The 13,216-nt window shown below is 43.5% G+C and overlaps 1 protein-coding gene across 1 annotated transcript; it reads right to left on the bottom strand.

Annotated features, from left to right (window-relative positions):
- Positions 1-1,648: 1,648 nt before the first annotated feature.
- On the bottom strand, positions 1,649-4,437 carry crybgx (crystallin beta gamma X; the record flags this gene model as incomplete). The annotated part of the gene is made up of 6 exons (XM_084337646.1): positions 4,385-4,437; positions 3,622-3,670; positions 3,068-3,189; positions 2,624-2,759; positions 1,969-2,108; positions 1,649-1,781 (listed from the first exon to the last, which is right to left on the bottom strand). Exons 1-6 carry the CDS (start codon positions 4,426-4,428, stop codon positions 1,649-1,651), a joined length of 624 nt encoding a protein of 207 aa, XP_084193772.1. The 5' UTR covers positions 4,429-4,437.
- Positions 4,438-13,216: the final 8,779 nt, after the last annotated feature.

Raw genomic sequence — 13,216 nt, 5'->3', positions numbered from 1 at the left:
CAGCTTTAAGTACCTCGGAGCCTACATATCCGAGGACTTGACATGGACCACACACATTGACAGTGTTGTGAAGAAGGCACGACAACGCCTCTACTTCCTCAGGCGCCTAAGGAAGTTCCAAGTCAGTCAGAAGATCCTTAAGAACTTCTACTCATGTACAATAGAGAGCATCCTGACTGGCAACATCACCTCCTGGTTTGGGAATAGCACTGCACAAGACCGAAGCAGACTACAAAGAGTGACACGTTCAGCCGAACGCACAATCGGAGGGGGGCTCCCCACCCTCCAGAACATTTACAACAAGCGGTGCAGGGGCAAGGCTAAGAGAATCATTAAAGACTCCAGTCACCCGAACAACTGCCTCTTTGAACCGCTGCGGTCAGGCAAGCGATACCGGAGTCTCAAGGCGAGCACAGAAAGACTCAGAAGAAGCTTCTATCCCCAGGCCATCAGGCTGCTCAACGAACAATGAACACTATATCACTCATTAAGCCCTATCCCACATTAACATCTCCCCCCTTCGCAATGGGTTGGTTAAACTAGGGCTGCATAATTTGAGGAAATTTGCTACTCCGACAGATATTGCAATTATGACACTATTTTAGAGGGAATGGTATTTTTTGAAAGATGCATTTTTGCACGATTTGTGTACCAAATTTCTTTATAATGAGAAGCTCACATTTGCATTTTCTTTTCACCACCACTTCAAAAGGACACACCCACTTGTGACAAACTGTTCGCTCACTTGGTCAAAGTTGAACTTTGACCTGTAAAATCATGACACTCAACCAATGCAGTTGAGTTTTGGCTGGGGCAGTGAATGTGATTGACTTAAACAATCCTACAGCCCACTATTGCATCATGCAAGGAAACTTTGAATGGATTTTCCCCTCAAAACAACTTTAGTTGTTTAGAATACATGGTTGCATAATTCTGAATAAATAAGCAACAGTGCTATGAATAATATTTCAACATTTGCATAGAATACTTTTGTGCTGACACATTGTCGGGCTATTATTCTGGACTGTACTGAAGTTTAATTATGATCTGAAGTAGGGATGCTCGATATTGGCTTTTTTACCGATACCGATATACCGATATTGTGCAACTCTTAATTTCCGATACCGATATCAACCGATACTGATATATGCAGGGTTCCCCCCCCCCCCCCCCCCAAAAAACGGAATCATTTCAGGTAATTAACATTACATATGTCTTGTTGTGGAATTAACATAACATTATGCATACTTTTGACAATAAATTAAATCAGAATTTGTTCTTACGTGCTTGCCTGGATAAATAAAGGTTATAGAAATGTAAAAAAAAAAAGAAAAAGAAAAAAATTGAAAACCGATACCGATATTTTCCGATATCACATTTTAATGCCAATATCGGCCGATAATATCGGTAGGCCGATAATATCGGACATCCCTAATCTGAAGTCTTACCACTGAACTCTTATTGCACCAATCATCAATGTTAAGTACAATGACCTGAATCTTCAGGAGAAAGCACCACACGTCTTTCTGTTGACAGTTTATTATTAAAATGGGTTTCTGGTGCCTGTAAGTTGACAGGATGTGTGGGGTGTCATTTGGTCTGATGGGAGTCATGAGAGGCAGAGGGAGACTCGAAGAGGGCGTGTCGTCTAGGTGAAGCGCACCCTGCGCATGGAGCCCACAGTGCTGTTCTGGCTGCCCCAGTCGGAGGAGTTGTTGTAGTCTTTCTTCTCCAGGATGTAATGGGGACCTCTGTAGTTGGGCTCTTGATAGACCACCCACCTGGGAGAGGGAAAGACAACGCTCCTGTTAGTGTTCAGACTACAGTCTAGAGGTAGAGAGGTCGTCTGGTAATCAGAACGTTTCCCATATTAATGTGTACATTACTATCATCATCACCCAATGTATACGTCCCAGTTCCTATATAGTCAGACATTATTCGGTCACGACGAGAGAAGGTGAGACTTACGCTCCTCCCAGGATGCGGATGGAAGCCGCCCTGTTGAGGCTGTGACGGCTCATGAGGTTGGGGATGTCGTCCTGGAGGTCTGTCTTCTTACCGGAGAACCCAGCCCGCTCGAACAGCTGGGCCTTGGCGGGGTTGGTGTCCTACACGGAATAGACCATTTTAGTGGAATGTTTGATGTGTCGCCGGGAAACTGCTAAGAGCACAGTTCACAGTTGATATTACCCTGTCGGATAATATCAATATCTGACAGGAAATAAAATGTCGTTTTTTGGAATGCCGTTTCCATTTTTTTTTTGGGTCAAGTTGAAACCATCTATCGGACGCACTGGTCCGTGCGGCTGCCATGTGGCGAACCACAACTGCAAGTCATAATCAATATACATTTATTTTATTTGTATAAATATATTTTTATTTATTTTAATCATCTTAACAGCTTAATGCTCTTAACTAAAACAAGGTGTTACTTAGACCCAGGCCTATATACAATCTTGTGACATTTTTTATCGCACTTCCAAGGAGTATCGAATGAACCCAAAGCCGAGCCGTCGTCGACATGTTTTTTTTTTTTAAGAATGTGAATTGAATCTAATCAAATCATTGTTGGGTTGAATCGTTGACGTCCCCCAGTTGCGAGACATCTGTGCGCCTCACTCACCTGCTTGACAGCGCGGACGGAGGCCACATGGTCCGCCTGGGCGCACCACTTGTCATAGCAGTTGTACTCCCCCCGGTCGGACATGTCCCACAGGTACTGGCGTCCCCGGTAGTTGTCATGCTCGTAGCCCACCCATCTTCAAGAGACCGGAGGAGGAGAGATTGAAGGTTAAGTCATGATGAATGAAGTCGGTTTTCAGACGAAAGTCACGAAACCATATACAATAATGCTCAAGCGAGAAATATATATATATTGAGAGAAAGGGAAAACGTGAGATATTGAATGTTTGGCATCCTCTTAGCAGTTGTTTTGTATTGAGCACCCGTACTGTATTGTACCCATTCTGCAATCTGTTAATACATTTTCAATCAACCAATCAAATGGCACGTTTCACGGAAATGCAGTTCCATGTCTTTGCGTTAGGCGGTGCTGCTGTGCACTTACGCTCCACTCTCCACCTGCACAGAGTTGCATCTCTCTGGGAAGCTCTTCTCGCTAAGCTTCTGGCAGTCGGAACTCAGGTCCAGCCGTCTGCCGGCGAAGTTCCGCTGCTCGAAAAGGGTGACCTGAGGCCAACATCACAACAGGAAGTGATGAGTATTGTAACCAGTGATTTAGTGGTAAAATAAATGACTATGAATGACCACAGTAACACTAATAATTACTAGTACTGCCCCCCCATGCACCCCACATTTAATTTCCTTCAGAATTGCATGATTTAGTTTTATCCCCACTGGTGCAGCCATCTATTTGTACTATGCATTTAAATCACAACGTTTTATATCAGCTAAAAGGGTGGCTACTCTTATTTCACAAATAAAAATGTGGGCAAAGTAAGGTGGGTTTGCCCTGCCTTGATCGTAAAAAGATAAACTTCAACAAACGGTCATACTCATGTCCGTAATTTGCTTGGACCCGGCCTATGGCATACATGTTTTGCTTCTATTTGCCTAAATACTTGTATTCATACACACAGACGGCCATAACGTCAGACTCACCCTTCCACTGGACCCGTAGAAGGCACGTTGGAGCACTGACCCCAGCTTGCTGCTGACACAGAGAGAAGAGAGAGACACATCAGTGTGATAAGATACAGTTACACACACACACACACACACACACACACACACACACACACACACACACACACACACACACACACACACACACACACACACACACACACACACACACACACACCAAGAAACATCAGTATGAACAGATACAGCCTATACACACACCAAGCAGTTCTGAAGACAGAAATATGGTAATTACAAAGAGAATTTTGAAGTGGCACATCAAATGTTTTTGTTCCGTTATAGTGTGGAACTAGATATATATACTGAGATCAAACAACATTTAGCATATCTTAGGGATATAAGTCAATGAGAATTGTATTATTGATGAAATTCTATAGTTCATGAATTGAAATGATACATTTCAGTTGTATTCACAATTGTCTTAGATTATTATCAATGTCAATTTTAGCCACTTGGGACATTTGCCATGTTTAAGTCTGTATAGTATCACAGCCATAAACCTGCGCCCCTAATATGTATGTAACCTATCGTCCTCCTTCCACCAACATTGAAATGCTTTGGGCAACTGGTTAACAGAGGTGTCCGAGACTAGAAGAGCATGAAGATAAACTGGACACGCCGGGACGGAGGGGGTTCTCCAACCCCCGAGCCCACCCGACGCATCGCCTCAACGGGGGGCTTGGAGCCCAGTCTCTGGCTCACCACCGAACTCTCAACGTACCTGGTTTGTTGGGCTAATCCTGTGACCTTAGTAAAGATGTTCATGTCAGCTCGGCGAGGCCTGGAGACGGGCCCTTAAATACAGGCCGCTCAGGTGGGCTCACAGGTACTGGAAAGCTCATAGTGTTTCAGCAACATTGTTATTGATATGCAAAACACATCACCTGTCCAGGCGGAACATGGACACACACACACACACACACACACACACACACACACACACACACACACACACACACACACACACACACACACACACACACACACACACACACACACACACACACACACACACACACACACATACATACAAACAAACCACAAACACTGCATGCATACACAGTATAGCACAAATGCACACAACACACACACACACACAATGCCACAGGAAAATTTACACAGAGCAATTGAAATGCATTTGTGCACACACAAATATACACACAGTAAGAAAACAATACACAAGCATATGTTTCTGTGCACTCACTCTCTTAGACACACGCACACACACACACACACACATACAAATGCTACACACTTGCTCACATGTATGCATGTGAACGGGGAGTGCAGTGCCAACAGTTTTCTCAATGAACAATTCAGCGTTTTTGGAAACAATGCTTTGTCCCTGGTGATAATAGGTGCATTCATGCTTTGTGTGAGGCCAGCTCTGACGCACTGTAGGATCTGAATAGACCATTGCCTCTGGTCACTGCACAGTGGGGGCTTCCACCATGGAAGTGTATGGTGTACTCAACTCATGTGAAACTCAGTGTGTATTTGAGAGGATACTGTGGTGGGGAAATGGTTCAAAACACTGACATCTACAAAGCCATGTTAGATGACACAGTGGAGAAAGTAACAATTGACATCTGACTGTCAAAACACCCTGTTTGAGTTAAAACATTAGATCGTTCATAATTAGATAACTATTAAAATATCTTGACATACTGTACTGTATTTTGAAATCATCTACCGGTAAATAAAATTGTGTTATGTTTTCTACGTCCTGCGGGATTAGCTTTGGACAAGGGAAGGTTTATGCAATAATATTTCTAGGATGTTCCATTTCATTTTCAGGGAGCTTTTCTACTTGACTTTATTAATGATGCCTCTATTTGATCATATATGTAGAGAATTATGTAACATTACTAATACATGCATGTGGTGATGCAATGCCTTGTCAACTCTGTGAGGCCAAGCTACGAACGGGATCAGGCCCTCGAACACAAACTATGCTTACAGTGTCAAAATCACTACTTGGCTCCAAAAGATCTGTGTGCCCCAGCAGATTACGCTCACACTCCATTGACTTCGAATGGCAGAGGGGTATTTGGGGCCACGGTTTTGCTCTACGTGGTTCACTGAATAGCAGAAAATCTACTGGATGCTTCGCTGTGTTTAGTTTTTTGAACATCTGAACGTTTGAACCCTACCGGTGACATTTTGTGAGAATTAACTATAGGTCCAGAAGCTTGGGGACCTTTCTGGCATTTTGGAGTTGTTTCCAGTGCGGAGACAAATGCAGGACACGCTCCAGGTAGGCATGTATATGTGGTTCTGTGTGAGGGGGCTGGCTGAGGAAGAGACAGGGTGAGGAGACGGAGACAGAGACAGACATAGGAAGAGAAACAGCGCAGGCTTTTTAGCAAGGGGACCTTGAGGCATCTTTCCATTTAATTTTGACTCGCTTTTTTCGAAGGGCTAAGAATTCGGTTGATCTTTTACGCACATCACTGAAATGTCGCTCATACTGACGGTGCTGGACAAGCTGGCTTATTTTTTGTCCCTCATAGCTTTCTGTGTCAGCGTGTCTTATAGTTGGCTGAAATGAAACTAGATTTTTTTCAAGTATCTATCGGGCCTGGAAATTATACACTGTCACTGTTTTCAGCGGATATTTTGACGCATTATCCTTGAGATGTAAAGTTTGTTTTTTGGATGGTTTTTGTCCAAAGCCGTCCGACACTTCACACCTTTGTGTAAGTTTGTTTGTCTTTACTCGATCTTAACATTTCTGTAAATGAAATATTTTCTCTGGCTGACCTCTGATCCCAAACATGTATAATGCAAATTATTTGATGTTGGCTTATAGTGAGGAGATACATTTTTTATATCAGACTGAGAATATACAACAGTGTCAGGCAGAAATATAATGTTTTAAAATGTCTGAAAATCTGGGGGAATCTTTTTTAAATAACTTCGCTATTTTGGACCTTAGGCGCTATTTGCTGTCTGTACCGTGTACCTGACACATAGAGTCTGTCTACCATGTACCTGACACATAGAGTCTGTCTACCATGTACCTGACACATAGAGTCTGTCTACCATGTACCTGACACATAGAGTCTGTCTACCATGTACCTGACACATATAGAGTCTGTCTACCTGACACATAGAGTCTGTCTACCATGTACCGTTGGGACCATCATTTCACAGTACTGAGAGAACAACAATTCCCCATGCAGGCTCTCACTGGGCTACAATAGTAGACAATGGGAAATTGTAAATACTTTGCAAAAACAACAATAAATGTGCTTTTCTGAGACAGGAATCTCAGGGTGTATTCTTACCGGTTTCAGTTTGCTCTCCTGTGAAATGTATGGCAATCCGAATATTTGTGCATGCTTTTACGTCCATCCCTAGTGTGTGTGTGGAAGTATAGTACGCTCTGCGAAATAGTTATTTTTCAAATGGAACTGTTGTTTCAACATTCGTATTGCGATGCATTTCACAGGAGAGCAGACTGAGACCAGTAAGAATACACTCTGAGCTTCCTGTCTCAGAAAAGCACATTTATCGCTGTGTTCGCAAAGGATTTACGATTGATGCCCATTGTCTGCTCTTGTAGCCCAGTGAGAGCCTGCAGGGGATTTGTAGCATGCTCAATACTGGACCGATCAGGGAAATTATGGTCTCTATGTGTCGGGTACATGGTAGACAGACTAGGGTCTAAGGGCCAAAATAGCGAAGTTATCCTAAGTTATCTATGTTGTTTATATATATAGTCTACTGTAACTGTACTATAATGTATCTGAGATCCGACTTCTAAGGACAGTTTGTCTTGCAGGTGTAACCAGAGACGGTGGACCGCTGATCACCATGTTTCAACGGAGCATCCTGAGGCTTTGTCATGTGCTTGTGTTGGTGCTGTGTGTGTCAGCAAGTGAAGACTTCGACTGGACCAAGAACGATGACCGGGGGTCTTTCTACTACGGCACTTTCCCAACTGGTACGTCTGTTAACCTACTCCAATAGGGTCCAGCTGCAGCTCCGGAGAATCCTCTCACGGGGCGCTGTGGCAGCCACAGAGAGCGCGCGCTGATTGGCGGAGAGCAGTGAGCAGTGGTGGTACCACTCTGTACCACGCCGTCCTAGCAGTTCGCTGAGCAGAAGTGCGCGCACGGATGTGCACGCGGGCGCACACAAAAATGCGTTCACAACTTTCACTCTACTGTCGCGCCGTGCGCCAAGTACCCGGCACTTATCACCTAGTCTTTGCATAACATAACAAAGAAAGAGAAGTGCAAGACCAAAATACAAGCCCTGTGGGGGGTTTGCTTGAGCTGGTCTGTGCACACGCGAGGGAACATGTATGCGCGTGCACGTGCGCGGGAGCGCGCATGCGCGTGGCATCCAGGCAGTTCTGATATTACGACTGCACCCCTGGCGGAGAGGGAACGTCACTCCACATTGGGCCTAGCCCCTCCCCCTTGACCAAGCTCGGTTGAGACGTGCGGTTGGAGAGAGGGTTGCGGCCTAACCTCGTTCCCAGTTTTATCTCCTCCGTGAGATAAAGCCTGGTAAAGAACTACTGCCGACGGGAGTCCGCGCTGCCAGGTGAAAAGAAGTGGGGATTGGCTACACATGTGTCGGAGGAAGCATGTGATAGTCTCCGCCCTCCCAGACCGACGGTAGGGGGCAGAGCATGTAACGACCAGGTAGGGGATTGGAAATGGGCATAACGACTAACATTGGGATGGGGGAAAGATGGAAAAAGAAAGGGGGAAAAAAGAGAAAGTAAAAAAAATTAAAAATAATTATAATAATTAACTACTCCCGAAAGTGTGTATGTGGTTAGAATTTCCGGTGTATGGGCGGTCAGGTGGCGTAGCGGAGATTGCGCTCGTCACCAATGCAAGAGGCTGCGATCTCGACTCCCGGAGTCTGCATTGCCTTGGCTTGAGCTGATCGCTATACTAACCCGTTTGGCTGGGTTAGGTGGAGGGCAAGTCATGGGTGGGGATCTGGCGTTGTGGACAGCAACGCCTACAGGTCAGGTCTGGGTGCTTGCTCAGCGGAGGCAGGACTCCCACGCGTTACACTTCACTAATGAGAGTCCTCGCTGCCAGGTGAAAAAAGAGTCACTGGCTGTCGCCGCGCGTATCAGAGGAAGCGTGCAGATGACTTCAGGATTCACCGACCAGTAGGAGAACATGCGCACAACAAAAACAAGTAGGGGAGGGGGGGAATTGGCACAACGACTAAATTGGGACGGGGAGAAAAACAGAGAAAAATCGGAGAAAGAGAGGATTAAAAAATATATATATATATTTCCGGTGTATGTACTTCCCCTGGAAGCTGCCTCCGAACGGACCAAACGTTTCCCGAATCCTGTCGGCAAACAAGCTAGAACGTCCCGGTCATGTAGTAAATTCTTCAGGCAAAGCCATTGCAGTGGCTTAAACGAGGAAATATTGTGCACTTCACACGTTTCTATCATTGTTTTGTCGAAACCAGAAAGCCTGTAGCCTGTACTTTCGTTTACACACTTTTCGGAGGCATATTGTCCAGCCTAGTCGCGGCCGTGAAAAGAAGAGAGAGAAGCCGGGCAGGAATTGATTGATTGATTAATTGATTGAAAACTTTATTAACAGATTGCAGAATGGGTACAATACAGTAAAATACTTTCGTCTTGTTTACCAATGTACAGTTTCTTCCCCTTTGGATGTATATCCTTTTTATGATATCTTTTTACTACACAGTTCTGTATGTGTATGTCTTGTATGTCATAAATGTCCTGATGAATTGAAAATGGCCGGGGACCGCGATGTAAACAAGATGAAAGTCTTTTTCTGGTCTGCATCCTCTTAGCAGTTGTTTTGTCTTGAGCCATACTGTATTGTACCCATTCTGCAATCTGTTAATACGTTTTCAATAAATGTGCTTTCGATTTTTTTTAACGTTATTGCCATAAAACAGAGCGCAGTTAGTTTCTCTACTTTTCTGTGAACGTCTAGCAAAAAACGGCATTGCAATCTGATGAAAAATGGCTGATATTCTATAATCATATTTCAAATTGCATATGTCCGGATGGCAGAATTCAGTACTGTATCTACAAAACCTTCAGTTTAATCATCTTCCCTTTATTCATTTACTTAGATTTTTTTGTACACGTGATCTCAAGAAGGTGTTGAATGATTTTCCATGTCTGGTAAATTTTAGCATGGTGTTATTCACCGTCAAAGATGACAACATTAAAAGAAATATATATAGAATTGATATTCTCCTTTGGTTCATTACAATTGACTGAATGAATGAATGAATGAAAACTTTATTTAACAGATTGCAGAATGGGTACAATACAGTACGGCTCAATACATACAATTGTTAAGGGGATGCAGACCTGAGAAAGACGTTTGTCTTGACTCAAGCCTATATTTCTGACACTGGGAATCCATTCCCGGAGATCCATGTCCCTAGATAAGAGGTTAATGGTGTTACATCTTATCCTCAGTATTCTGAGACACTGGGTAACAAATACAAACATAGTTCAGTTATTGGGTTGTAATGCTAAAATGTGTTTCAAATCTAATTGCATTCCATAACTATTTACAGCTTTTAGGTAACACAAGTGTTATTGATCTAAGCGATAGTTATTTCAACATGTAAATGCAATAATAAACTGCAGAAGGGCGGCTAGGTGGTGCAGTGGGCAAGGCGCTCACCAGTACAGCTCTTGTGCATTAATCTCTTCAAATAAGGAACAATAATAGGACAAGTATAATATTTCTGTTGCACACAAGAAATTGGTCGCTCATCACCACAGATCAAACTGAGGTTGAGAAAGGGTCGGGACATCTCCACATTCTTAACACTTTGATCGCCATGGTTAAATTCATAATTTACCATCCCTAGCCAGCTCTATTTGTCTATGGAGAAGTTCCCCTTCTTTGCAGGGCTATAACTTTTTAAATTGTATTGCTAAATTGACATTATTATGGCCCATTCAATGTCCTATATCTATTGTTCAGGGTGTAGCAACGTTATACTTTTTCATTCACATATTCATACTAAAATACGGTCTAAAGTATAAGTATGTTTTTATCGTTTTCTGCAGCTTTCTCCAGAACTTGATTTATAGCCCTAAATGCATTATATTGATGATCAAATACAGTTTGGTAGCGATCGGTGCCAGATAAAAAATTTCAACTGGAGGTACTTCTAGAAGTTACTACGTATGATCTGATGTTGACCGGATGGGCGGGGGGTCGTTTATAATTCCGTGGGCAACGTTATATCATTCATCTAGTGTGGGTCATATGATCATCAGAGCAGTTAGTATAGCAGACATTAGAAAATAACGCTGAAACTCACCGTATCTTCCTCGCGCCGTTGGGGGATGAGCGTGGAATAGAATTTTTTCTATTATGGGATGTCGAAATATCCGATCCATTTCCAGGTTGTATAATAGTATATACGTCCAAATCATGTTGTTTATCGAGTTATGTGCACCGATCGGTGTTCACTGTGTCAAGATGGAGTCCTGCTAATGATAGCGAGTGCCCGGACGAAATATGGGTGAGCACCACTTCATCCACATGACTTCCTGTTGGGCGATCTGCCGATCGGCCACCAGATGGCGCTCTTGAACCGTTAGAGAGTTGAGTGGAGCTCAGCAGTATATCTCAGGTCCCCGGGAGAGAAATATGATTTCGATCACAGATTTTTGAAATATTGATATCAAAGACGTGTTACGGCGTCTTCGGCAGAATGAGCATGGCGGGCAATGACGAGTTTCGCCGTTTCCGGCGATTAAAGTGTTAAAGGTTATCATAAATCTGAAGTGGAGTACTTGTCAATTTAGCAAAAAAAAAAAAAATTCCCAATAATTATATAATAATAATAATAATAATAATAATAATAATAATAATAATAATAATAATAATAATAATAATAATAATAATAATAATAATAATAATAATAATACAAGGTCATATAATAAATCTTACCTTGTAATTGCGTTTCTCCATCTTTGATTAAAGTATGTTTTATAATATAATAATAGCATTTTAGCATTTAGATTATATATTAGTGTCCGTCTCCATCAGGGTTGTGTTCTGCATGTTTTTCCATTGGGTTTATCTCTTTTTCTGGAGGGGAAACCCTTGCGAGCACGGGGGGAGAAATGCAAACTCCACACAGAAAGGCCCGGGAGACCACCTGGGTACCTGGCAACCTGGCAACCTGTTCCCCAAGCAGGAATCGAACCCAGGACCTTCTTGCTGTGAGGCGACAGTGTTAACCACTACACCACCGTGCCACTTTGTGGACAACATGGATACTGTCTCTGTTTCCACAAAAAGTGCTACTATACAGGAGAGTCCTGTCTATACTACCTAAATACTGTCTCTGTTTCCACACAAAGTGGACAGCGGTGGCCTAAAGGTTAGAGAAGTGGGGTTTGTGACCGGAAAGTTGCTGGTTCGATCCCCCGGACCGGTGGGGAAAATCTGGGCAGGGAAGTGAAGTTCAGTCCAGTAGAGTTGCTCAGTGGACAATAGTGTCAGACTGTGGTTGTACTGGGCAGCCCCTAGTGGTCAACAGTGTCAGACTGTGGTTGTACTGGGCAGCCCCTAGTGGTCAACAGTGTCAGACTGTGGTTGTACTGGGCAGCCCCTAGTGGTCAACAGTGTCAGACTGGTTGTACTGGGCAGCCCCTAGTGGTCAACAGTGTCAGACTGGTTGTACTGGGCAGCTCCTAGTGGTCAACAGTGTCAGACTGGTTGTACTGGGCAGCCCCTAGTGGTCAACAGTGTCAGACTGGTTGTACTGGGCAGCTCCTAGTGGTCAACAGTGTGTTGCTCAAAAAGAGCATTCATGCTAAGAGAACCTACCCGGGGTAAATAAAGGTAAAAGGAAAACAACTCTAAATGCCATTTTCAATCATTTGGAATTAGAACAAACGACCATGGAGCCTCACCCACATACAATTTGTGGAATAAGCATGATTTAGCGACTGAGTCTACTGGACTGGCAATGAAGAACTTGTAGAATCGACCACTTGCATCAAATTACATTAAATGCTAGTAGTGCTACACTAGTCCCTTTTTCAAATCATCAAAACAATCAAAAATCATAGTTAGTGCATCTCAGGAATCACATGTATTCTTCCTCAGTGTGCATTGTCACTTATGTATCTTAATCTGGGGGCGACAGTGGCTCAGGAGGTAGAGGAGCGGTTATCTGGTAATCGGAAGGTTCCAGTTTCTATTTCCGCTCCTCCCGGGCAACGTGCCAGAGTGTCCTTGAGCAAGACACTTAACCCCTAATTGCTCTCGATGAGCAGGTTGCCACCTTGTATGGTTGCCTCCGCCGCCGGCATGTGAATGTGTGACTGAATGGGTGAATGTGAGGAACAAAATTGTAATATAAAGATAAAAAGCGCTATATAAATGCACCATTTACCATTCACCATTTAAATCTCAAGGTCTCTGACTAAATTAACTCTCAAAACCAAAAGCATGCAAAGTACCCAACTGTTTACTTCCTGTTCCACTTTAGGCTTTTCTTGGGGGGCTGGAAGCTCTGCTTATCAGACAGAAGGAGCTTGGAA

The sequence above is a fragment of the Notolepis coatsorum genome, assembly GCF_963971535.1.
Source record: "Notolepis coatsorum genome assembly, chromosome: 20".
NCBI lineage: Eukaryota > Metazoa > Chordata > Actinopteri > Aulopiformes > Paralepididae > Notolepis > Notolepis coatsorum.
Note: the sequence above shows the minus strand (reverse complement) of the source record. Positions and strands in the feature narration are given on the sequence as shown.